The 23,505-nt window shown below is 36.8% G+C and overlaps 2 protein-coding genes across 2 annotated transcripts; both read right to left on the reverse strand.

Moving 5' to 3' along the window:
- Positions 1 to 4,734: 4,734 nt before the first annotated feature.
- On the reverse strand, positions 4,735 to 8,335 carry RPT1A (regulatory particle triple-A 1A). The gene is made up of 10 exons (XM_089625099.1): positions 8,133 to 8,335; positions 7,382 to 7,463; positions 7,062 to 7,153; positions 6,901 to 6,978; positions 6,512 to 6,573; positions 6,219 to 6,363; positions 5,808 to 6,026; positions 5,512 to 5,693; positions 5,245 to 5,420; positions 4,735 to 5,146 (listed from the first exon to the last, which is right to left on the reverse strand). Exons 1-10 carry the CDS (start codon positions 8,217 to 8,219, stop codon positions 4,989 to 4,991), a joined length of 1,281 nt encoding a protein of 426 aa, XP_089481225.1. The 5' UTR covers positions 8,220 to 8,335; the 3' UTR covers positions 4,735 to 4,988.
- Positions 8,336 to 11,391: 3,056 nt separating this feature from the next.
- LOC149385553 (K+-H+ exchange-like protein) lies at positions 11,392 to 14,135 on the reverse strand. Its single transcript, XM_089625100.1, has 8 exons — positions 13,622 to 14,135; positions 13,483 to 13,547; positions 13,285 to 13,383; positions 13,090 to 13,137; positions 12,707 to 12,776; positions 12,526 to 12,597; positions 12,173 to 12,286; positions 11,392 to 11,715 (listed from the first exon to the last, which is right to left on the reverse strand). Exons 1-8 carry the CDS (start codon positions 13,820 to 13,822, stop codon positions 11,566 to 11,568), a joined length of 819 nt encoding a protein of 272 aa, XP_089481226.1. The 5' UTR covers positions 13,823 to 14,135; the 3' UTR covers positions 11,392 to 11,565.
- Between the last annotated feature and the right edge of the window lie 9,370 nt (positions 14,136 to 23,505).

A 23,505-nucleotide genomic window follows, 5' to 3' on the forward strand; every position in this document is an offset into this window, starting at 1 on the left:
ATGAAGCTGTGGCTTCTCGAGACTCTGCCTTTTGGAAGGATGCTATCCAAGATGAAATGGATTCTATTATGTCAAACCACACTTGGGAAATTGTCGATCTACCCAAAGGGTCTAGACCTATTGGGTGTAAGTGGGTGTTCCGAAAGAAGTATCATAGTGATGGTACTCTTAATACTTACAAGGCTAGATTAGTAGCCAAAAGATTTCGACAACGGGAAGGAATTGATTACTTTGACACATATGCACCGGTAGCAAGGACAACAACAATTAGAGTGTTGTTTGCCTTGGTTTCTTTGTATAACCTCAATGTTCATCAAATGGATGTCAAGACGGCATTCTTAAATGGAGATCTCGATGAGGAGATTTACATGGAGCAGCCGGAAGGTTATGTGCTTCCGGGTAATGAACAAAAGGTTTACAAACTTGTTAAATCCTTATATGGATTAAAACAAGCACCCAAACAATGGCATCAAAAGTTTGACTCAGTCATACTTTCGAATGGATTTGTTCCTAACGTTTGTGACAAGTGTTTGTACTCAAAGGTGTGTGGTAACCTTGTGATCTTCCTATGTCTCTATGTTGATGATATGTTGATCATTAGCAACGAGATGAAAGGAATATTAGAAACGAAGAGGTTTCTATCTTCCACTTTCAAAATGAAAGATCTTGGACAAGTTGATACTATTTTGGGTATCAAGGTTCGTAGAGCCAGTGGGGGTTATGAACTTAGTCAATCACACTATGTTGAAAAAGTGCTTGATAAGTTCAAACATTTAAATTTCAAAGAAGTGAATACCCCATTTGATCCAAGTGTAAAACTTGAAAAGAAGGATGGAAGGACTGTGGCTCAATTGGAATATGCTAGTGCGGTTGGTTGTCTTATGTACTTGATGCAATGTACTCGACCAGACATAGCCTTTGCAGTTAGTAAAATGAGTAAATTTACCAGCAATCCAAGTGCCGAGCATTGGAAGGCCATTGGGAGAATCTTTGGATTTCTTTTGAAAACCAAAAATCTTGGACTTCAATACGGTCAGTTTCCTGCCGTACTAGAAGGATATACTGACGCAAGTTGGATATCGAGCGTCGGAGATAACAAATCTACGACGGGATGGGTGTTTACACTTGCCGGCGGGGCAGTTTCTTGGAAATCAAAGAAACAAACATGTATCACTCATTCGACCATGGAATCAGAGTTCGTGGCTCTTGCTTCAACAGGTCAAGAGGCTGAATGGTTGAGGGATCTTCTTTTAGTAGTTCCATTGGCTAAAGACAATATATCAACCGTGTCGATACATTGTGATAGTTAATCAACTTTAGCGAGAGCATACAGTGAAGTGTATAATGGAAAGTCTAGACATATTAGTCTGAGACATGACTATGTGAGGAAATTGATCAAAGATGGTATCATTTCGCTCACATATGTAAGATCAAGTTTTAATATTACTGATCCGTTCACTAAACCTCTTGCAAGAGATTTGGTGAGATCGACCTCGAGAGGTATGGGTCTTAAACTCCTCGAGTAGCGATCTGACAATGATGGCAACCCAACCTAAGGTTAGGAAATGACTAACTATAAGTTCAATGGGTACGAACAAGTCATTGAATTGGATATTCATAACATTATATAATAATGTTGACTGTTACAATCGGGAGGTTGAGTTTCTTAACTCTTAATGAAGTTCAGTCTTGAGGACAAGTATCTATACGTAACAGAGATACTGTAAGAACTTCACCTATGTGAATTTCGGGATGGTGCCGTCCCAAAGTGAGAGTTGGAGTTTTCTCTCATGAAAAATTCACGAGATAGGATGAGCACATGGCCATTAACAGTGCTAAGCGTGTGATATAGGCGAAGAACACTAAAGAGTGTGTGTTGAGTAACATCGATTTTATCACAAGGAAAATAGGTTCAAAGTCTGGCTACCTAATTTCCGATAAAGTCTTGTGTTGCTTATACTAAGGATAAGTTCAAATCGAAAGATACTTATCTGTACTAACATTTTTTGTCTCTTTTCTGGATTCTATCTTGTTTTTCTGAACAAGTGGGGGATTGTTGGAAATTGAGTAAAATTAAATAGATGTTTTAATTAGCTCAATTTAATTTGTTCATTAAAAGACAAAATAGTGTGTTGTTGATTGAGAAAGTGAGTTTGTGAATGAGGAAGTGACGAGCTCGACTGGGGCGAGGTCGTCAGCTCGACTGGGGCGAGGTCGATTGAACGAAATGACGAAGTCATTTCAGTTCGACTGAGGGCGAGGTCGATTGGTCGACCTCCTGGCGAGCTCGGCCTCCTGGCGAGCTCGACCTCCTGGCGAGCTCGACCTCTTGGCGAGTTCGACCTCCAGGTGAGCTCGACCGCCTTTTCGCGGAAATTCTCGCCAACGGTCGAGCCTCCTCATTTAGCAGTTATTTGTGGTTACCGTTCGAACTAACAGTCACGTCTCTTCAAAACGAACTATCGTTTGGCCAACGGTCGTGTCATTTGAGACTATAACCGTAGTTCGACCAAAACGGTGCGTCTGTTCGTAGTTCGACCGAAACAGTGCGTCTGTTCGCAGTTCGACCGAAACAGTGCATCTGTCCGCGAAGACCGTTAGTTCGACCGAAACAGTGCGTCTGTTCGTCGAACCTCTTCGCGAACAGGTACGATTGATTATATAATCCGATTTCGGATTCAGTAATCAATACAGGTTTTCGAACCAACTTTCTCAATTCCCGAAACACTAATCCAGAAACACAGTTCTTGCTTATTTTCGGATTTTCACTCTGTCTTGGTGCAGTCCGAACTAGGCTTGTCGTATCCTGCGGTATTCTTGTACAATAAACCTTAAGACACTTTGGGGTACTCGAAATACTATAAGGAAAGCGTTCCTATGCGTGATTCAAGCCTCGAAGTCTTCAATTTCGAAGAATTATCTAACAATATATATATATATATATATATATATATATATATATATTTATATGTATCATAAATATAAATAAGGAAATATTGATAATATCATTATACAAAGTAAAATTAATAAGTAAAAGATATGAATAATAAATAAAAAAAATAAAAAAGAAAACAAATAGTAAATTGTTTATTTTCTTTTATTAAAAAAAATTCAAATTTGGACGATATTGTGTCGATATTTGTCGATATTTTGAATTATTTAACTACAAAAAATATCGGTATTTTGTCGATATATCATCGATATTTTAACGATATTTATAAAACGATAACGATTATAGTTGATATTTCACCTAGACTCTTCAAAAAACGATATAACTGCGATATATCTCGATATTTTGAACATTGATTTATACTAGTTTTACACATACGCAATCTGATACAGTAAAAGTGAACGAATATCATGACACGTGAGGCACATATTATATATAATGAATAAATAATGAATGTATATTCTTAACAAAATAATGCTGTCAATTGGAATTTAAATATATATATATATATATATATATATATATATATATATATATATATATATATATATATATATAGAGAGAGAGAGAGAGAGAGAGAGAGAGAGAGAGTCTTGTTGATTCAATTAAAATAAATATTGAGTTAGCCAGCTAATATGGAGAACGGCTTGAATGACTTGGTGTCGATATCTGAAAAACAAGAAGTCACCATTTCAAAATCAGAAAGAAGACCTCATATCCGGGAATTCAAAATTGAGATGCAGAAACGGCAAGAAGTTTGCGTGTCCGGGAATTTAGAATTTAAGAGAAAATTTTCATCGGATTCAGATAGCGGCGTGGGAAATAATCAAACGAGTAAGTTTCCATTAACCTCTAATTGTGATAGTCACTAAGCCATCAGTCATATTAAATATAGAATCTAAATATTTATTGTTTGCATGTTGTTAAATAATATTCGACACGTATTTATTTGCTACATTTAGCATGGCAAATCCCAACATTTACCTCGTCAGATAATGGACGACTTCAAAAGATATCATGACGATATCTGTAATGTAATCAGCCGCCCAAGAATTAAGACACTCTAGGTATCTGAAAATGATCACGTGCAACATTTTTTTTTTCTAGCAACTACCAAAGAGAAAATCTTGTAGAGTACGTTGCAAAGTGCAATCAGCCAAAGATCATCCATTTCATTCGAATTTTTCTTATTGGGAATGAGAGCAATATTAGTCATGGCCGAGACATTTGTTTCGAAGAAATTGTGAACTAATCGGACAACATCGTCACCTACGATGTTCTAAAACCGCTGATTAAACCATGGACACATTCCTTCGACACCTCTTCAACTAATTCTTTGTTCCTCGGTAATTGAGGGGTGAATCCAGTTTATAATCTCCTAATATTCATACTGGGAGGTCGTAAATAGTTCCAGGAAATCGGAATTCACGACATCAATGACTTGTACTCCAATCACGCCAGTTCTCATTTCCATTTCGAAGTCTATGAATAAGTTTTTTTTTTTTCTTTTTCTATTGCTCGAGTATGCGTGGAACACGCTAATTAGATCGTTGTCGCCAAATAAATCTTCCCTCAAGTTCATTCTTGAAACTTCACTTGGTCACCAAGTTTTTGTCTTTCAATTCGTCAAATTGTTGACTTATTGGCAGCTTCGTCTTTTTTTTTTTTTTTTTTTTTTTTTTAGATTAATCAAAATAGAGCAGACGTTAAAACTTAAAACCCCCCACTATCATCGTAGACAAAGCGCACTGTATCTTAGTAAAAAGTTCAAACCAACCAAGAGCTCAATGAAATGCATCAACCCATGAAGCAAGTCGTAAAAATTAAACCGACCATGTTGTAAGAAATCCACATTATAAAGTCAAAGGAGCATAGTGATAATCTTAGAACTAATCCAGGCTCTCAGAGAGGGGTAAGTGTACAACAAAAGCACATATCTGCTCAAATACTATGAAGAGATTTTAATGTCATGTGATTCAGATCAGACAATCCCTCAGCCCAGTTGAGTCGGAGGACCCGTGCACGGCATAAGACCCGCTTAGTTGTAGACCATGTACTTGGGCGTAGCGCTGAACTTTTGATAACCCTTGATGACTTTGTTCACCGCGTCAAGGAAGTCCTTCTCAGTCACTGTCTTCCTCCGAGCCCGGATCGCATACATTCCAGCTTCCGTGCACACACTCCTTATATCAGCTCCTGCCAAAATAGAAAATACAGAAATTCGGGATTTCAAAACTCAGCAAAAGATTCATAATTTTAAACAGAGAAGGAAACGGAACAGATTGTAGACGTACCGGTAGAATTCGGGCAAAGCCGGGCCAGGAGTTCAAATCGAACATCCCTTTCACAGTTCATTGTTCTCGTGTGGATCTTGAATATTTGTGCCCTGCTCTCCAGATCAGGGAGGCCAAACTCGACCTTACGATCCAATCTTCCGGGACGAAGAAGTGCAGGGTCTAGCGTGTCAGGCCTAAAGGACACAGATTGAATAGAAGTCAATAGGCAAATCAAATGGGAACATTATTGCTCAAAGAGTTCATCGAAGTTCAACGAGCACACACCTGTTTGTTGCCATCAGAACTTTGATGTTTCCACGGGCATCGAAACCATCAAGCTGGTTCACGATTTCAAGCATAGTACGCTGGACCTCGTTATCTCCTCCCACGCCGTCGTCAAAACGTGCTCCTCCAATGGCATCAACTTCATCAAAGAAAACAATGCATGCCTTCTTTGAACGCGCCATCTACACCAGATTAGAGACTAGTTAGTGAGATATCGATATAGCCAAGAAAAATTAAGAAACTACAGCAAGATGTTTTTTTCTGATTGGCCGAGAAGTTGGTAACTTTCTTATTACCTGGAATAGCTCACGAACCATACGAGCTCCTTCTCCGACATATTTCTGAACAAGCTCGCTCCCAATAACACGAATGAAACATGCATCGGTTCTATTTGCGACAGCCCTAGCTAAGAGGGTTTTGCCCGTACCTGGAGGCCCGTAACAGAGAACACCTTTAGGGGGATCAATTCCAAGCTTCACGAATTTCTCCGGGTGGAGCATGGGAAGTTCAACAACCTGAGATGAAACAAATCGGAAAGTATTGAATCTTCAACTAACACATTTGACCAAAATTAACATACTACTCTGGTATATATGTGATTAAAGATGTCTCAAGTCTAATAGCAGTCAGTGTATCTAATACGCAGATAATTAGTCCCCAAAAACGAGGAACGGTATAAAAAAAAAAAAAAAAGAAAGAATGCTCACCTCTCGCATCTTCTCAATCTGCTCCTTGCATCCACCAACATCATTGTAAGTCACGTCGGGCTTTTCTTCAACAGTCATCATGGTCACACTTGGGTCAATCTTTGGAGGCAATGGAATCTGAATCTGATATTTGTTCCGATCAACTCTGCAATAGCAACATAATTTCAAAATTGCTCAGATAACAGCAAAAAGATACACTCAATAAGTTTTAGTGCATGGTGCAAGATCTATTACTTAAAATAGGCAATATGACATTGTTAAGTTCATAGAGAAAAAAAATTTAGGGCGCTTACCCAACGCGCATGCCTTCTTCAATATCTGTTGGGGAAACTTTGTCACCGAGTCCAACAACAAACTGCAAGTGAGAATAAACTTAATAAGAAAACAACCCTAAGCATGATTATGACCAGAAGATAGCACTAATTTAGACTCAGAGTGTTGACAGGTGATATCTCATTAGAAACTTATTTTTAAAAAATTAGGAAACAAAACAAGGGACGAGACAGAATATTTCAGACTCCTTAACCAACATAAATGTAGAAGGAAAAAAAGCTATTTGACAATGACACTTGAGCCTCTTGTAGCTTGATGCATTTTCATGCAAACTTACAAAGCAATTGCACGTTAGAGTTTTTATGCAAAAGAGAAGCAACCTCGAACAGACAAGAAAGAAACATTGTACCTTTGCAATTTGCTTAACGTTGATGACGTATTTTGCATCTTCTGTGTTTGGATTAATGATCTTTGTGCACCTTGCAACCTGATTGACCAAACCACTTGCTACTGAAGACCACATCACACATACAACCGGCTCCAAAACATTTTACTCAGAAAATTAATTACCTGAAGTGGCTGCTCTTCTTGCATCATCTGTTTGTCGGAAACAAGATCCCACTGGCTTGGTGCAGCTAATCCAGTATCAGACTCCTTGATCCCTGGAAACAATTGAAACGAGCAATATCTGAGGATCCCAGAAATTATATGGGGCAATTAACTGGTACAATGCAGCAACCAATAACAAGATTAATTTTTCCGATAGCTTTCAATTCATATGAGCTATTGAATCCATAAATGTTTCACAGGATAGTGGTACATAGTTGTGTTATGCCAGACATATAAGCAGCTATTTTTTGGAAGAGTAACAAAAGGAAAAGAATACACACCACATAGACCATTGACCTGCTTAGCCAATTCCTTAACCTCTTTCTCTGCCTTCTTGATTTGAGTAGAATAAGGTCCCAAACCCTGGATCAGCCATGGAAATTACACGAGTAAAAACCCATTACATATTCGCTCTATATAAACAGAACTATGGAAGAACCAATGTGGAGAGAGAAACGTAAACCAAAAAGAAATGCTGAAGATGCAAAGCCTCCTCTACAAAGCAAGTTTTTTAACCACCTAAAGGAGCTAACTAATTTATTTACTTATTTTATAAATGAGCTAAATGATAACGCAGAACTAAACATAGATAAAAAAAAACACACTGTTGATTTGAGCTACCAAGGAGGCGAACTAAATCCCACAGATAAATCCCCCCCAAAAAAAAACGTAATCAGATACACACACAATCAAAGCAATTCACAGCGAGCTACACAGTCCATGACACAGATTCACAATCAATTCGTCATCTTTACCTTTAGTTTCTCTCTAAATTCAAACATACAGACACAAAGAACACAAATAGCTGGAAACCCTAACATTCCAGATCCAAAATCTAGCACACATAGCTTAGGACGATGAATTCAAAACAAAAGCCTTCTATTTCAAAGATCATTCTTCGCCTACATATAATAACGAACCAAATCGGAAAAAGAAAAAAAAAATACTTTTCAAAACCCTAGAAAGTGAAAAACCGATTGATAATGAAAAATGAACGCCTGGGAGTTTTGGATTTGGGTAAAGAGAGCGTACGTAAGTTTTGAGGAGAGCGATGTCGTCCTCATCAAGAGGCCTGGGGTTCTTCTCGTCCTTGAGATCGTCTTCTGGTTCTGGAGCCATTGTTTCTTTGTGAGGATTTCTTACCAGTCAAGCCAACTAGAGATAGAGATGGAGAGAGAAAGAGTGTCCAGGACTCGCAAGCCTTGCCCTACTATATATATAATCGTCATAGACCCAGGACTCGCATAAACGATGTGTCGTTTTATTTTGCTTTATAGAAGCACATGTTCTTTGTTAATATTTTTCTATTATACTGTAACTCTGTGAGAGAGAAACCTGGGAAAAGGGTAATCTGAAAACAAGGTAGTTTCTTTTACCTACAAATTTATGTATATCTTTAATCTATATATGTAAATCATTTTAGTGACAGAGATTGCTCATGAAAAAAAAAATATAAATTACAAAAATCGTTAAAATATTTACGGATATAATGGCATAAATAAATATTATAAACTTTATAACTCAAACAACCTTTAATATATTTAGATTAGAGATTGTTAAATAGGGATATTTGGATATTTAAAAAATATTTGTGTATAGAAATTAAAAATACTTAGAAATAAAAATACATATTTTTTTAAATGAAAAAGTGAATGTAAGAATTTGCTTAAAAAGATGAAATCAAAGAATTTTTTGTGTCATTAAGTACAAAAAAAAAAAAAAAGGTATCGACCATATTCTATAGACTATACCACTAAGTATAATTGTAGGTATGACATCTAAAAATTATCATATCGTACTCAGTTTATAAGCTCATTTTTTCAACAAATATAGTGTCTATGATTCCTCTTGGATAGCTTTACGTAAACACCAAATTTGCATAAAACAAAGCTTTATTTATTTATTTGAAAGGAAGTTTAAAATAAAGCTTGAGGACTATAGTTACGATATTTTTAAAACATTTTATGTAGTACGATATTATCTTTATGTATGTATATTATTATGTGTAAAAATAGCATTAATTGTCCCTATTTTGAAAATAGTAAGTTTTTATGCCCATTTCATATTTTTACCCCTAAGAATATGTATAGGGAAAATATCTAGAGTACCTCTCGTGTTTAATCGAAATGCGAGATTTATCCCCTCTATTTCTAGAAATATCAGACATATGCCTTCAGTTTAATATAAATGACATATACATCCCCTAAAAAAATATTATATTACAAATATCACCATTTTCGTTTATTTTTTACAAAAAAAATAATTTGAACTCCTCAAAATACACTTAATAGAATAAATATTTATTTACTATTTTAATAAAAAAAAAATCAAAATCTCTCTTTTATATAAAAAAAAAAAACCTTAACTTTTTATAAAGAAATTTTTTTAATTTAACTTTTTGTATATAGAATAGAAGATAAAAAATTATTTCATTAAGGGTATTTAGGGGATTTCAAATTATTTTTTTGTAAAAAATAAACGAAAATGGTGATATTTGTAATATAACATTTTTTTAGGGAATGTATATGTCATTTATATTAAACTGGAGGGATATGTCTGATATTTCTAAAAATAGAGGGGATAAATCTCGCATTTCGATTAAACACAAGGGATACTCGTGATATTTTCCCATATGTATATATGCACGCGCGCACACGCGTATAGCGTATAGTATGAAAAATTTCATTTTGTAGATCTAAAAATGATCAAAATAGCAAGATTAGACTCATTAGTTTAATAATATCTGAAATTGGACTTTTGGATATTTTTCGGACAAAAATGCCCCTGAAATTCAAATAACCCCTCTTCCTCTCTCATTTCAAACCCTCTTCATCTTTCTCTCCCTCTTCATCATAAGTCTTGTCATCTTCGAATTGGTTGCGCTAGGATTAGAACTGTGTTTAGCTTCGATTTTTGGGGTTTCGCATTGTTTTTGGGAATGTTCCATTTATAAAAAAAACTTGAAAAAATCCGATGAATCTCATCGGATTTCATCGGATTCCGATGATCTCCAATGAGATTCATCAGATTTTTCTGATGACCTTCAACCCCAAATCTCTGCCAAAATTCGATGAAATCCGATGCAATCCGATGCTTTTTATATATATGGACTTTCAGGGGCATTTTTGTCCGAAAAGTGTCAAAAAGTTCAATTTCAGATATTATTAAAATAATGAATTTAGTCTTGATAATTTTTAGGTCTACAAAATAAAATTTCTCTATAATATATGTGTGTTTGTATATATAGATAATCCCACGGGTAAAATATTTTCCACAAATAAAAAATAAAAAAATTGAAAACAAATAAAAAATAAAAAAAAAAATTGAAAACGAATAAGACTTCAAATACATTTCCCCAAAACTTGGCTTAATTATTACCCTTCGTCTCTCAAGTCTCAACACTTTTTTTCCTCTAGCATTTTATTATTATTATTATTACAAGTAAGGTTTAAAATTACATGGAATACAGATGTGTCAATTTTACGGTTATACAGCTACCAACAAAAATACTGGGAAATTACAAAAATAACACTTTTTAAGTGTAACGTTTCAAAAATAGCTGTTATTTTAAATCCTTCCCAAAATAGTTGTTTTCAAACGATAAACAATTATTTTCTTGTTAAATTAAATTGTAAACAGTAAATAAAGTTAAAAAGAATCGAAAACATAAAATAAATTTGTTTTAAATTATAAAAGAAAAGTGATGTTTACAACTTAAATAAAAAAGTATTTTTCATAATAAAAAGAGAAATTGCTTAATTTGCCACCAATTTCATAATATTTTCCCATTTTCCACCAAAACGCTAATTTTTCCCAAAATACCACTATCTATGTCAATAATGTTGACATCTATGTTTGCTCTACACTATTAGATGTCAATATTGTTAGACATAGATGTCTACATTGTTGACATAGATGGTGGCATTTTGAGAAAAATTAGCATTTTGTTGGAAAATGAAAAAATGTTATAAAATTAGTGGCAAATTAGGCAATTTCTCTAATAAAAAGCCTTAATCATACTATTTTTGCAATAAGGACAGAAAACGGCACAAGAAGCAATTTCCCCCACAGGCCTCCTGCCTGATCCCACATTATTTGAATTGCTAAGTGGGAACCTTGAAAGGATTTGAATACAAGACATCTTAAAATAACCCAACACTCCTTAGGATTTGCCTTTACGTGAATCAAGTGAAAGAGGTATGTCCAATCAAACAACTTGCACATCGAAAGATTAGAAAAAAATAAAAATAAAAAACGCTGATCAATTTATTATTAAAAAGGGTGGCAACAATTAATTCCAAAATTCTCCACCACTACCGCATGCATTTATTAATCTATCCAAGGTTATCTTCCATAGCTTAATTATCCAGTAAGAAAAACAAAAACTAAATAATGTTTACTCTGCCCCGCTTAAGCAGGGACATTGAATAATAGCTCAGCCAAAATACCTACAAAACAAGGGGAACTACATCAAGTGCCTGCACTTTAGGACATCATTTGGGTTTAGTTCAAATGTGTTGCAAATGTCTAATATGGCTGATTTGCTCAAACTGTCACCATCGCCTTTGGCTCCGCTTCGAAGAAGTTCTTCAAGCTCCTTTGAAGGTTTGAGCACCTACCCAAAAAAAAAAAGAAGAGAAATTTGAAGGAATTTAAAGAGATTACAGCCCATCAAAACCTTTCTATTACATGGACTAAGAAATGTGCTGGGTAGCTTGGTGATTAATGTGGATGTGTAAATGGAATTTTGTTAGCTTCAACAGCTCTATCGCTATTATAAAGATGGTGCCTTTACCTTAAATTTTTCGGTTAAAGGTTAACTGATTTATTTATTTGGTGGAGATTTTCCATCGGCTAACTGACTTTAATTATTTTTTATATTTTTTTATTAACCTTTTATTAACCCAAAATAGCCTAAAAGGTGTAATATTTTTAATCTCCTTACATTTTTTTTGCAGTGACCAATTTATTTCGGCTCCGTTCATTCAAACGGTTATAAAAGGTTTTAAAAAAAAATAAATGAAAAAAATATGCTTTCAACATCTTTATACTATTAAAACACGACAACTTACCCATGACGAACTGAGTGTTCTTTTGACATCATACTCTGGGAAACTTGCACCGACGGGGCTGGAGTTTGAAGCCTGAGATCCGTCAGATATCACCCGAAGGAGCAATTCACTTCCCTAAATATATCGTTAGAGACGCAATTAGATAAGTAAAATGATCCAAAAGGCGACATTCATGCTTAGTGTCAAATGATGCATATTGCATAGTCTAGCACACATCCTCAAACGACAACCTAAATTTAGAAAATACTAATCACGAGATATAATCGAACAAATTGACTGCCACAGAAGGTAAATACCATGTGATGACACTGTAAATTCAAAACAAATTCTTTAAACCCGATAAAATTACACACCTGGAGGGCACGCCAATGAGAATAGGTACGAAATAATACCCAGAAGAATGGGACATTAGGCAGTGGTAAAACCTACAGACCAAGAACTCGAATTTAGTTCATGTCGTATAATGGTATGGTAACTTAAACCGTAAAATAAACATTAAAGAAAAAAAGCAGCAAGAAGAATGAACATACGCACAGCTAATGCAGTTGTCAATGGAAGCAAAGTCGCTGAACCATAAAAGTAATTCTTGTGCACAACGGTTCCCCTGCATTTACGTAATTCAAGTCAACAAATTCCAGTTCCAACATAGCTTCATACGAGTAACGAAAACGAAAAAAGAAAAAGGAAAAATACAAAATCAAAGGTGGTAGCATATATTTTTCTTCCATGAACCTAAAGATCTCAACGAATTTCACTATCCGCAATGCAAAGATCCAAAATTAACACTACGGAAAAGCACTTCAAGATATCCTACTCAGTAATTATCTAACTAGACGTTACGTCGTTACCGACTGAAAAAATAGATATTAAAACACAGCAAAAACAAAACAAAAAAGTGAAAAAGGAGCGGAATGTACCTCAAGGCAATATGTCGCAACCTTCTGCGCACAAGCCTTGGATTTAAACTGCATTATTGGTGATGGGTAATAGTTAAGAGTCTTAAGACACTGCTACAATACATAAATAAAAATAGCTAAAAAGAAACATTTACAGATATTTGAAATCTAAAGGCACTGAGAGAGAGAGAGAGAGAGAGAGAGAGAGAGAGAGACCTTGAAGGGTACGTGACTTCAACGGTTGTGACCTCCTTAGGAATAGACTTCAAGAATATCTCAGACGGTTTTACGCGAGCCAAGAGACGCATTCCAAGTCTAATTCATTTCAAGAGAGAATTTCAAACATATGAACAATGTTGATCAAGTCTCTCAATGCTAAGTACCCAAATTAATGAAATCAATAAGAATACCCACCCATGAATCTTGCTCTTTAAACTTCCATCTGGAGCCTTCTCGAGACTAATCCAAGCAGAATTCATCTAAAAAAAAAAAATCAGAGATTCGAATAAAAAAAAAACGTCAACGAACGAGGTCAGAGAAAGAGAGAGCGAACCTTGTTAGCGACGAAATCGACGAGGAGTTCGGCATTGGATGCCAAAGGCTTGGGGTTCGAGAAAGAGATCTTGCTGAAGAGGCCTCTGAGAGTCGTCGGAGTGAGAGAATCGGTCGTTGACTCGGAAATCCGCTGTTGTACCGGCGAGGAAAAACACCAGTTCCGACCTTTCACGGGAAAAACCACCAATCTCGCTCTCATTGTATTGTACACCAATCCAATCGCTTTTTAACCAAAAAAACCCTAACAGAGAGGAAATGGAACGAAGAAAAAAAAGGCCTTTGATGTTTGCTCTTGGAAAACGCAATCGAATAACCAAAAATTGTGGGAGTCGTGGGGTACGTTGAGTTAGTGTGTATATTCTTTGGGCACGAGAGTCAACAGTGAAAATGAAGGAATACAGAACGAAAGAGAAAGAGAGAGAAGAAGAAGAAGTTGGATGTGTTCGTTTGGTCTCGGAAAAGAGAGAGGCGATACAATAGGCTATTATTGGACAATGTAGATGTGTTCGTGGAAATTCGTGGGGATTTGATTCCTTTATTATGAATATTTCATTTTTAGAATGAGTATGGATATCATTTGCATTATAACATTTTTTTTACTATAATTATTAAAATGGTAACATATATCCCAATTTACCTTTTTTTTTTATACCCCAGCAAAGCGCGGGTCTAATATATTTATATAACATGACAATCATACAATACAAATATGCAAATTTGAATAATCTAATTTCTACTCCGTGGTCACTGAGTATATCCCTGAGATAGTCAAGCTGCTTCTCAGACCCAACTTCCAGTTTTTCCCACTGCACAAAATCAACACCATATGTTTACGGGTTGTTGTGGATATATACCTAAAGTTTAAAAGTTGCGGTAAAAATACATAATGTCGAATGTTTGTCTTTCCGTCACTACCAAGGTCTGTTAGTTTGGATGTGTAGATAATGAACTGTGAGGATACATTTGGCTTTTAAAAATTAAATTAAAAATACTCTAAAAACAAAAAACAATTTTAAGGTAACATAATATATTTCATAACAAAAAAACAAAACAAAGAGCTATGATTCAATACAATTTTAAGGTAAAATAATATCTTCGTCGTTGCTTCAACAAGTTTCAGGTTTTTTTCGTCAGTGCTAAGAGCTACAGAGAAGGAAAAAAAAAATTAAAAAAAATTCTGAGAGCTATGATCATCTTGAAAACATCGATTTCGTCTTCGTCTGAAGAGTTTTTTTTTTCCGTCGTGTATCTCTCCATGTCTTCATCTGAAAAGTTTTTTTATCGTCGAGCCTCATAAGCAAGCCCATCACTTTTAATCGTTTAATTATGGTCACACAAAGTCAGATGAAGCCTTTCGATCCTCCGTGCCGAATCCGCCAAGACAGTGAGCAGCTATGGACACCTCTCTCTCTCTCTCTCTCTGCGAACCACCTTCTCTGGCCGAATGCTAATTTCTTGCTCATCGAAAGAAACCCAAAAAATAAAACACAAATCCACGCCCTAGAATTAACATAAATAAAACACAAATCCACACCCTGAAACAATTTCGTCCAACAAACAAGGTTATTGGAAGTTGTCCAAACTCATTTCAATGATCTCTCTTAGTTTGCCTTGCTCCTCCGTCAAAATCCTTCTCTTTGCTTCTCATATGCGTTGGAAGATTCTCGATCGCTACCCATTTCAGCGCCTCGTCGTCATTTTCTTCATAGTCTTGACCTTGGCGTGGTTGCTACTCCTTACCACATTAGAACTCGCGTCGTCAATTCCGGACATTTTGAAGTTATCAAGCGTAGATGATGAACAATTGAGATTTTAGGGATTTCGAATTGGGAGTTTTTCTTTTCTGCGCGAAGAAGTTCTCAATTTTTTTGCTCTGTTTTAATATATTTTGTATTTCAATTGTGAAAAAAGTAAAATGATAATAATTTGTATTTTGTATTTTTTGAGCCTCATTTTATATTTCTTTTCGAGTTTTCGGTTGACATCACAGCCTTCCACGTGTATATACATCCAAACTAACAGACCCTGTTAGTGACGGAAAGACAAACATTCGACATTAGGTATTTTTACCGCAACTTTTAAACTTTAGGTATATATCCACAACAACCCGTAAACATATGGTATTTATGCCACCATTTCCTCATTTAAAAATCATCATATAAACAAAAACAAGAATACGAGAAATAAGAGCGAGAACTTTGCTTACCTCTTGATATTAAAAAAAAAGAATAAATTACTGGAATCACTACTACAAATTAACATATTGGGTGCGGAAGGGTATTAGGTGCGACATGTCGCACCTAATAGTCGCACCTAAGCCCATATTAGGATACTCGTCCGGATGACTAAAAATTTCGCTAATGTTTAGTGTTATTCGGTGCGACAATGTCGCACCTAATATGAAATTGTCGCACCTAATACCTTTAGGTGCGACAAATGTCGCACCCAATGAGTTTTAAAATTAAATTTGTCAGGGAATCCCGTCGAATTTTTTTTTGGATCTGGGATTTCATATTGGGTGCGACATTGTCGCACCCAATATGATTATTAGGGTTTTAAACCCGACTTTTCTCATTTTTTCACACATTCACTCACTCTCTCTCTCTCTCACCGTCTCACAAGGTCTCTCTCTCTCAGCCAGCCCCCGCCGCCGTCCTTCCCCGCTCCGCCGCTGCCGGCCCATCCTGGTACATCCCCATCTCTCTCTCTATATCTCACCGGTCGTCTATCACTGTCTCACTTTGTCTCTCTCTCTCTCTCAGCTACTCCCCGCCGCCGTCCCTCTCCGCTCCGCCGCTGCCGGCCCTCCCTTGTACGTCCCCCTCTATTTCTCTCTCTCTCTCTGTCTCACCGGGCATCTCTCACTCTGTCTCTCTCTCCCAGCCTGCCCCGTCGCCGCCTGGACCAGCCCCGCCCCCCCCTGGACCAGCCCCCTTCCCACCTGCCCCACCGCTGCCTGGACCAGCCCCCCGCCCCGCCCCACCGCCGCCTGGACCAGCCCCCTGCTCGCCCGCCCCACCGCCGCCTAGACCAGCCCCCCGCCCCGCCGCCTGGATCGATCAGCATCCCCTCCCTCTATTTCTGATTTTGTAATTTTTTTTAATTTAAAAAACATATTAGGTGCGACATTGTCGCACCTGATATGTCGCACCTAGAGGTATGACTATTAGGTGCGACATGTCACACCTAATGCCTTTTGCTACAGGTTATCCGGTGCGACGCCGTCGCACCTAATGTCGCACCTAATAAACTTTTAGGTGCGACATTTGAAGTATTCGGTGCGACATTCGTCGCACCGGATAACGTTTTTTGTCCTAGTGAATGCCCCCTGAACTGTGACCCGAGTCCATAATTGCCCCCTCATAAAGAAAAGTGATCGTCTGTTTACCTTTCATTCTTATTTTGTGTCGAAAATAGTCATTCCGTCTACTTTTCTCTCATTCTGTTATGTTTTTGCTCGATTTTTTTGCCACGTGAGCTTATTTTTGGTGTAATGTCTAAAATGTCCTTAATGAACTTATCTCCACCTCACAAGCGACCAGACAGAAGACATCGAAGATTGCCGTGGCCCGCCAGCTCACGAGCGCCTCCACTCTCTCCCCGGCGCCGCCACGTCAGCGAGCAAAGTCTTAGCTCTTCCCACCAAAGCCCTGAGCTGGTCGTACCTCGCTCTCACGGTCTCCGCCTCCCTCGAAGACGGCATCCCATCGAACTCCTCGTCCAGCTCTCCGTGGATGCGCGCGCCTCGGCCGAGATGAAAAACGCCGCGAGCTCACACCGGCCGCCGACCGAGCAAGAGCACCGGAGAACCAAAGAAAAAGTGCCGAGGAGTCTGAATTCATGGAAAATTTGATAAGAAATCAAACCTGAAATGAATTTATGAATCTAGGGTTTATTCATGAAAATTTGGGGATTTTTATTTCAATGAGAAATTTCGAGAAATTGTTGGCTTTGGATGATTGTTTGAGCTTGTTTGTGATGATTAGAACTCGGATTCTTGGATTGAAGTTGTTTCCTTGGATTTTTCTTGATTTTTGGCCGAATTTCACAAAAAGGGTTAGGGTTCATGAGCTTGAATTTGGGGGTTTTTAATTTTGGACGTGATTAGTAATTCTGAAAATTGGTTTGGTGATTCTTGGATTTTAAGTTGTGGTTGAGATGGGTGATTTTTGGATTTTTGGATATTTGGAATGAATTTGGCCGTGAGTTTTTGTCTTGGCCGTGAGTATTGTTTTTGGCTGTGTGATGTTTCTCTTGGCCACGAGCGGACCTCGTCGAGCCGCTTAGTGATAAGCGTGTTTTAAACGTGTTTGTTTATACTCTCGGAAGTGAAAAGAAGTTAGTTCGAGAGCATTTTCATGTGTTTTGGAGTTTTTTTCTTAATTTTCAGAGTTTGGAGGTTCAAAAATGACAAATAGAACATTTGAGTACGACGTGGAAATTTCAAGGAGTTCAGAACATCTTTCGGATCTCAATTCCGACACCCGGAGCTCAAGATAGGTGGTTCAAGGTGAACCAAGCAATGCACAAATTTCCAGAGTCCTGTGCGGCCCCTGTGCGGCGCACAGCCCTGTGCGTTTGCCCTGTGCGGCGCACAGCCTTGTGCGTTTTCCCTGTGCGGCCCCTGTGCGGTGCACAGCCCTGTGCGGCGCACAGCCCTGTGCGTTTTCCCTGTGCGGCACCTGTGCGGTGCACAGGCTGCCCAGAAGACCTGTGCGGCGCACAAGCCCCGATTCCCACTTTTTTCGTCACGCGTTTTAATTGTAATCCAAGCCGTTGGATGCGATCCGACGGCCCATATGAGCTCCGAAAAACCTAGGAAACCTACAAAAACACTTTAGTTTATTCAGAAACATATCTTTACTTTTTGCTTTTAGTTTTGTTTTCATTCGGCCGTAAAAATCTCGGGAGAGAAGAAGCGTTCAGAGAGGATCATCGTCGCCACAATTATCGTTTTCATCATTCACAGTTTTTATCTCTATTCTCTGAATCTTTGGAACTCCCGTTTTTATTAATATAATTCAGTTTTATTCATGATTGCTTTATATTCATTGCCGTTTATTTCCCGTTCAATCATGCACTAAATTAATTAAGGGCTATGGTGTAGCAAGTTAGGAATATGGTTATGGATTCAATCATGTCAAATTAATATTCATATGCTTTATCATGTTTGTTTATTTTGATTCCGTGTGTAATGCTTGAATTCGATTAGCTACCGTGTTCATGATATTAGGATTGCTTAATGCTCGGAAGAGATTAGGTTAGTCGTGCACAAGGATTAATTTACCGGGATACATTCCTAGGCTAGGAATAGCTAGGCTGTTTCGGAGTCGTGTGAACGTTCTTGTTTTTAATGCTAGCTATTGTTTTTAGGGGTTGAGATCGAGAGAAGATATCCCGGCATAGGTTTAGATTCTTAGATGTTCGAGAGAAATCTTAGATTACCATTATCGTGAGCGTGATTAGCAAACATAAGAGTGTGTGTTTTGTGCGTAATTCCCGAATCCAAACCATAGGAATAACTTGTGAAGCCATAGTTCTTGCTTTCTCACTATCGTAATCTTTCGTATTTTAATTGTTTTTAATTTTCGTTTGTTTTGATAACCATCATAATCATCAAATCATTGGGTTCAATTCGTGCTAGTAATCTTGTCAATTTAATTAAACATTTTCCTCGTGGGATCGACTCGTACTTACGAACTCTACTACTTGAGCGACTACGTGCACTTGCGTACGGAAAAATCGCAACACTTAAAGGCGGCTTGGAGCCAGCTGGACTTGCTCCGCCTCATGCTGAAGAGGTACGCGTCGAAGTCGAGGAGGTAGTGAACCACCTCGTGGCCCAAGGCGGGCTCGGACCTCGCCAACCTGGCGGCGCTGATCCTGGCGGTGAGTCTCAGCACCTAATGAAAATAAAATAAAAAAATGAAATCACTACATTTACTATATTACCCTTAAAACATAACAGAATTAGAGAAAAGTTGACGGAATGATTATTTTCGACACAAAATAAGAATTAAAGGTAAACAGACGATCACTTTTTTTTATGAAGGGGCAATTGTGGACTCGGGTCATAGTTCAAGGGGCATTCCAGTAATTTATTAAAAAAAATGATTAAAACTCATCACAGATTGTCTGAAGGTGCATTTTTTTTAAATCCTTTTGACATAATCATACATCTCATTCTCATAAATCTTTAGCTGGAACTAAGACATCTCATTTTCAGATGCACTTTCGAAATTTAATTTGAACGATCGATTGCTAGAACATTAGTTATAAAAAAAAACAAAAAAAAAACTAAAGTAATAATATTTTGAAAAATGAGTTCCATTTCAAGTAGAGAATCTAAAAAAAATCATTTAGTATTATTATTGAAGGAATTGTGATATATATTACATACACCCAATATTTTTTTGTTTATACACTTATATACTCATCTTCCGTCGAAGTATCCATCTTCCGTCACTTTGCTTCAATCTTTGACGATTTGGTTATTCGTGCCTTCCTTTTTCGTCCTCACCCAATGTGTGAAACGTATATAACTTAAAAAAAATATAAAATAAAAACAACTACTAGAGCAAGAACTTGTAAAGCAATTTTGCCTCCTTTAAAAATGTCCCACATAGAAAGATAAGACAAGTTTAGAAAAGAAAAGTGAATATAAAATAAATAAGAGGCTAATGTTTAACCAATCTCAAACATTAAAATTGGGCTTTAGTAACTTCAAATCCCATTAAAATGCACAAATTAACTCAAATCAAGCCGTAATTCAACATGCTTAAATGATATGAAAGTAAATCTTCCAAAAACATTTAAGTGAATTACTCTATCATAGCTCAACGTATATTATCTTGTTTTATGTCTAGCTCATCTCCTCCGGTGGTGACACCGATGATCAAAATAAATATCTTTCTTAAGAGGCTCATCGCACGCAAGGCAGCGACTTCCGATCCAGCCCTGGTGGCGAGCGTTCAGATGATTTTGTTGCCATCTGATAAATATCTTTCTTAAGAGGCTCATCTCCGCCAGTCTCTTTGTTGCCACCTTTATCATTGGAATCATCTCCTCCACTGCATTCGCTCGTCTTCTTCAGCAGAAGCAAGAGGCTCATTCTCAGCCCCGTGATCCTGCTGATCCATGTCCATTGGCTCCATTATTTGTTCATAAAATAAAAGTATAGATTGCAAAAAATTAAGTTAAGATGAGTCTAAAACTCACCGAGGATGAGAGTGTGTCTACCTTGCCCTCTCTGAGGAGGGGTATTTATAGTGCTTGGGAGGATGAGGAAGAGCCTCTGGTCGTTTGGCATGGAGCGTACGACACGATTAGGCTTGCGCGGGCGCAGAAGGCTGCACGCGCACGTTCAAGCGCGCTAAGGAAGCGCGAGCCCAATTTTTGAGGCGCGCACAATGTGTTTTGGGAGAAATCCCTACGGCCGTGCGCGTGGGTGCTCTACTTCATGGATGACTTTGAGCTTGGACTTGGGCCCATTTTGGATGGGTTTTTGGCTCTCTTTGAGTCGTGATGGGCTCTTTAATGGCCCGGCCCGTTGGGCCTTAGGATTCGTAATTCGAGTCATCCAAGTCGCGATGAATTTAATGTTTCGGATTTTTTTAGAACGACCGACAACACTTATCAATCTTTGAAAGAGGATTGGGTGAAACAGAGAGGGGGTCTCTAATATGAGAGGAGCTCGGATTTATATCCATTAGAAAAGTCAAAGACAAAAGTGTTTGTGAGTCAGTCATCAAACTTAATATTCATGATCCTTTAACGATTGATGTAGCGGATTGTTTTACACTCGGACGTATGAGATTTACGTAAACTTACTCTTCATTTTTGCGAATATTATACTTTATCTATCGTTGTCGGCGAGTCTAACACGAAACTTGCTTCTTTAGGCAACAAAGTATGAGAATAATTAAATTGCATACCGAAAATGAATTTTTTTAACACATTTTCTATCATCTAGCAAACTAAAATGGGTATGTATGTATGCATACCCATTTTTAATACATACCCATTTATATTGTAATTTTTTTAATTCTCATAATAAGAGTGTGAAAAATTACCTTATAATAAAAATTGTTTTGAAAACGAGAAAAATCATGTAATTTACACTATTTAATTTAGGGATTATTCCTAAACTATGACATCCACACTAGTTTGGGACCAAAATCCAATATGTCTAAATTAATCCAAAACTGTGACTACCCTGCATTTTTTGGTAATACCCTCAACAAATATTCTTTTATTTTTATTTTCGTTTTATTTATTCTCTCTCTCTCTCTCTCTCTCTCTCTCTCTCTCTCTCTCTCTCATTGTTCTTAGCTAAGAAAGATTTCACATTTTTTAGTGGCATCATTCATGCTCAAGAACGATTCTTAGAATTATGAAAAGTCTGTAAAAAAAAATTTCTGAAAAATCTGGGAAATCGTTGAAGATTTATTGACATCGTTGTCTTTTTAAAGACAACGATGCAATAAATCTTCAAACGATTCTGGAAAAATTCTTTAAAGATTTATTGACATCGATGTCAATAAAAGGTAAAAATGTCAATAAATCTTTAAACGAATTCACAGATTTTTCTTTTTCCCATTTTTTCCAGATTTCAAAAAAAAAATATATATATCTTCCTTGTGAGCTTTCTCTTAGTCGCGTAGGGTTAGGTAATCTTAGGGTTTCTGATAACGTAGTTTAGTTTTTCGAAGAGAAATAAGAGAAAAAAAGCAAAGAAAAATGATAAAGGGTAAAAACATAATTGCACAAAAAATGTAGTCATAATTTTGGATTAAATTGGACATATATTGGATTTTGGTCCTAAACTAGTGTAGAGGTCATAATTTAGGAATAATCTAAAATAATAATAATTATCATTAGCATGTAAGGAAAAAAAAAAACTAGCATAAACAAAATATTTAAAACTTACATGCATCAGCAATTCTATCATATTCATATTTGTCATACTCATGTTTGTGGTTGGACATGTTCCATCAAATTGGTTTACGTGTGACATATATTGTTGGGATTAAATAGTGAATTTCTCCCTTCTAAATGGGAAATAAGAAAAAAATGAACTCATACTCAGTCTCACATCAATATGCATATATACTTTTGTTTGCGTATAATCAAGATTGTGCAAGAAGCCACTGAAAGATATAATAAACTTTATTATTTTATGTTTGGTTATGAAAAGAGAAAAACGAAGACAATATATGGAAATGTCAGAGAGAGAAAAGAAAAATTTAGAGTTGTAAATCAATGAATAACGATGTCAGAGTTAATCAAACAACAAAAATTAATATTAGAAGAATTAGACGGTTCTATAGTTATTTAATCATATTTTAAAAAGTTTGCATAATAGTCAACTAGTTAATTATAATTAATTATTCGGTGATTCTATTAATTTCACCGTCGAATTGGCAACTTTGTCTAAATAATTCCTGCCTATTAATCAAGTTATTTGGACAAAATTGTCAATTTAATTACAATTAATAGAATCAGTGGCTAAATAACTATAATTAACATAATGTTGACTATTTAACAAATAAGAAGTTTAGTGGTAGCTAGTTTGGTCTAGCGGTAATCCCACACTCACCTCTCGACGGAGAGGTCATGGGTTCAAGCTCCCATGGGATGCAGAAATGCATGCCCCCTAGGATTTATTCTAATAAGTATGTAATCTTGACCGATAGTACCACCTACTATGTAATCTTGGCCGATAATGGCACTTGCACTTTGCACTGCTAATATATCATGTAATCTTGGCCGATAGTGCCCCAACTCAAAAAAAAAAAAAATAAATAAATAAGAAGTTTAGTTGCTTATAAATTTCAGAATTAATTAATGTGTTAATATCTAATTGGAGACAACGAAGATGAC

The sequence above is a fragment of the Urtica dioica genome, chromosome 9 (genome assembly GCF_054948205.1).
Source record: "Urtica dioica subsp. dioica isolate 48M chromosome 9, U.dioica_male_clone48M_v1_H2, whole genome shotgun sequence".
NCBI classification, from domain to species: domain Eukaryota; kingdom Viridiplantae; phylum Streptophyta; class Magnoliopsida; order Rosales; family Urticaceae; genus Urtica; species Urtica dioica.

Excerpts from the sequence above, each read along its gene's own strand:
- LOC149385553 (XM_089625100.1), bottom strand. The coding sequence starts at position 13,822 with ATGAGAGCGAGATTGGTGGTTTTTCCCGTGAAAGGTCGGAACTGGTGT. Across the intron at positions 13,384-13,482 it reads TTAAAGAGCAAGATTCATGG|ACTTGGAATGCGTCTCTTGG; the intron begins GTGGGTATTCTT and ends GAAATGAATTAG. Across the intron at positions 12,598-12,706 it reads CATTGACAACTGCATTAGCT|GTTTTACCACTGCCTAATGT; the intron begins GTGCGTATGTTC and ends CTTGGTCTGTAG.
- RPT1A (XM_089625099.1), bottom strand. The coding sequence starts at position 8,219 with ATGGCTCCAGAACCAGAAGACGATCTCAAGGACGAGAAGAACCCCAGG. Across the intron at positions 6,364-6,511 it reads GAAGAAGGCATGCGCGTTGG|AGTTGATCGGAACAAATATC; the intron begins GTAAGCGCCCTA and ends TTGCTATTGCAG. Across the intron at positions 5,694-5,807 it reads TGGTTCGTGAGCTATTCCAG|ATGGCGCGTTCAAAGAAGGC; the intron begins GTAATAAGAAAG and ends AATCTGGTGTAG.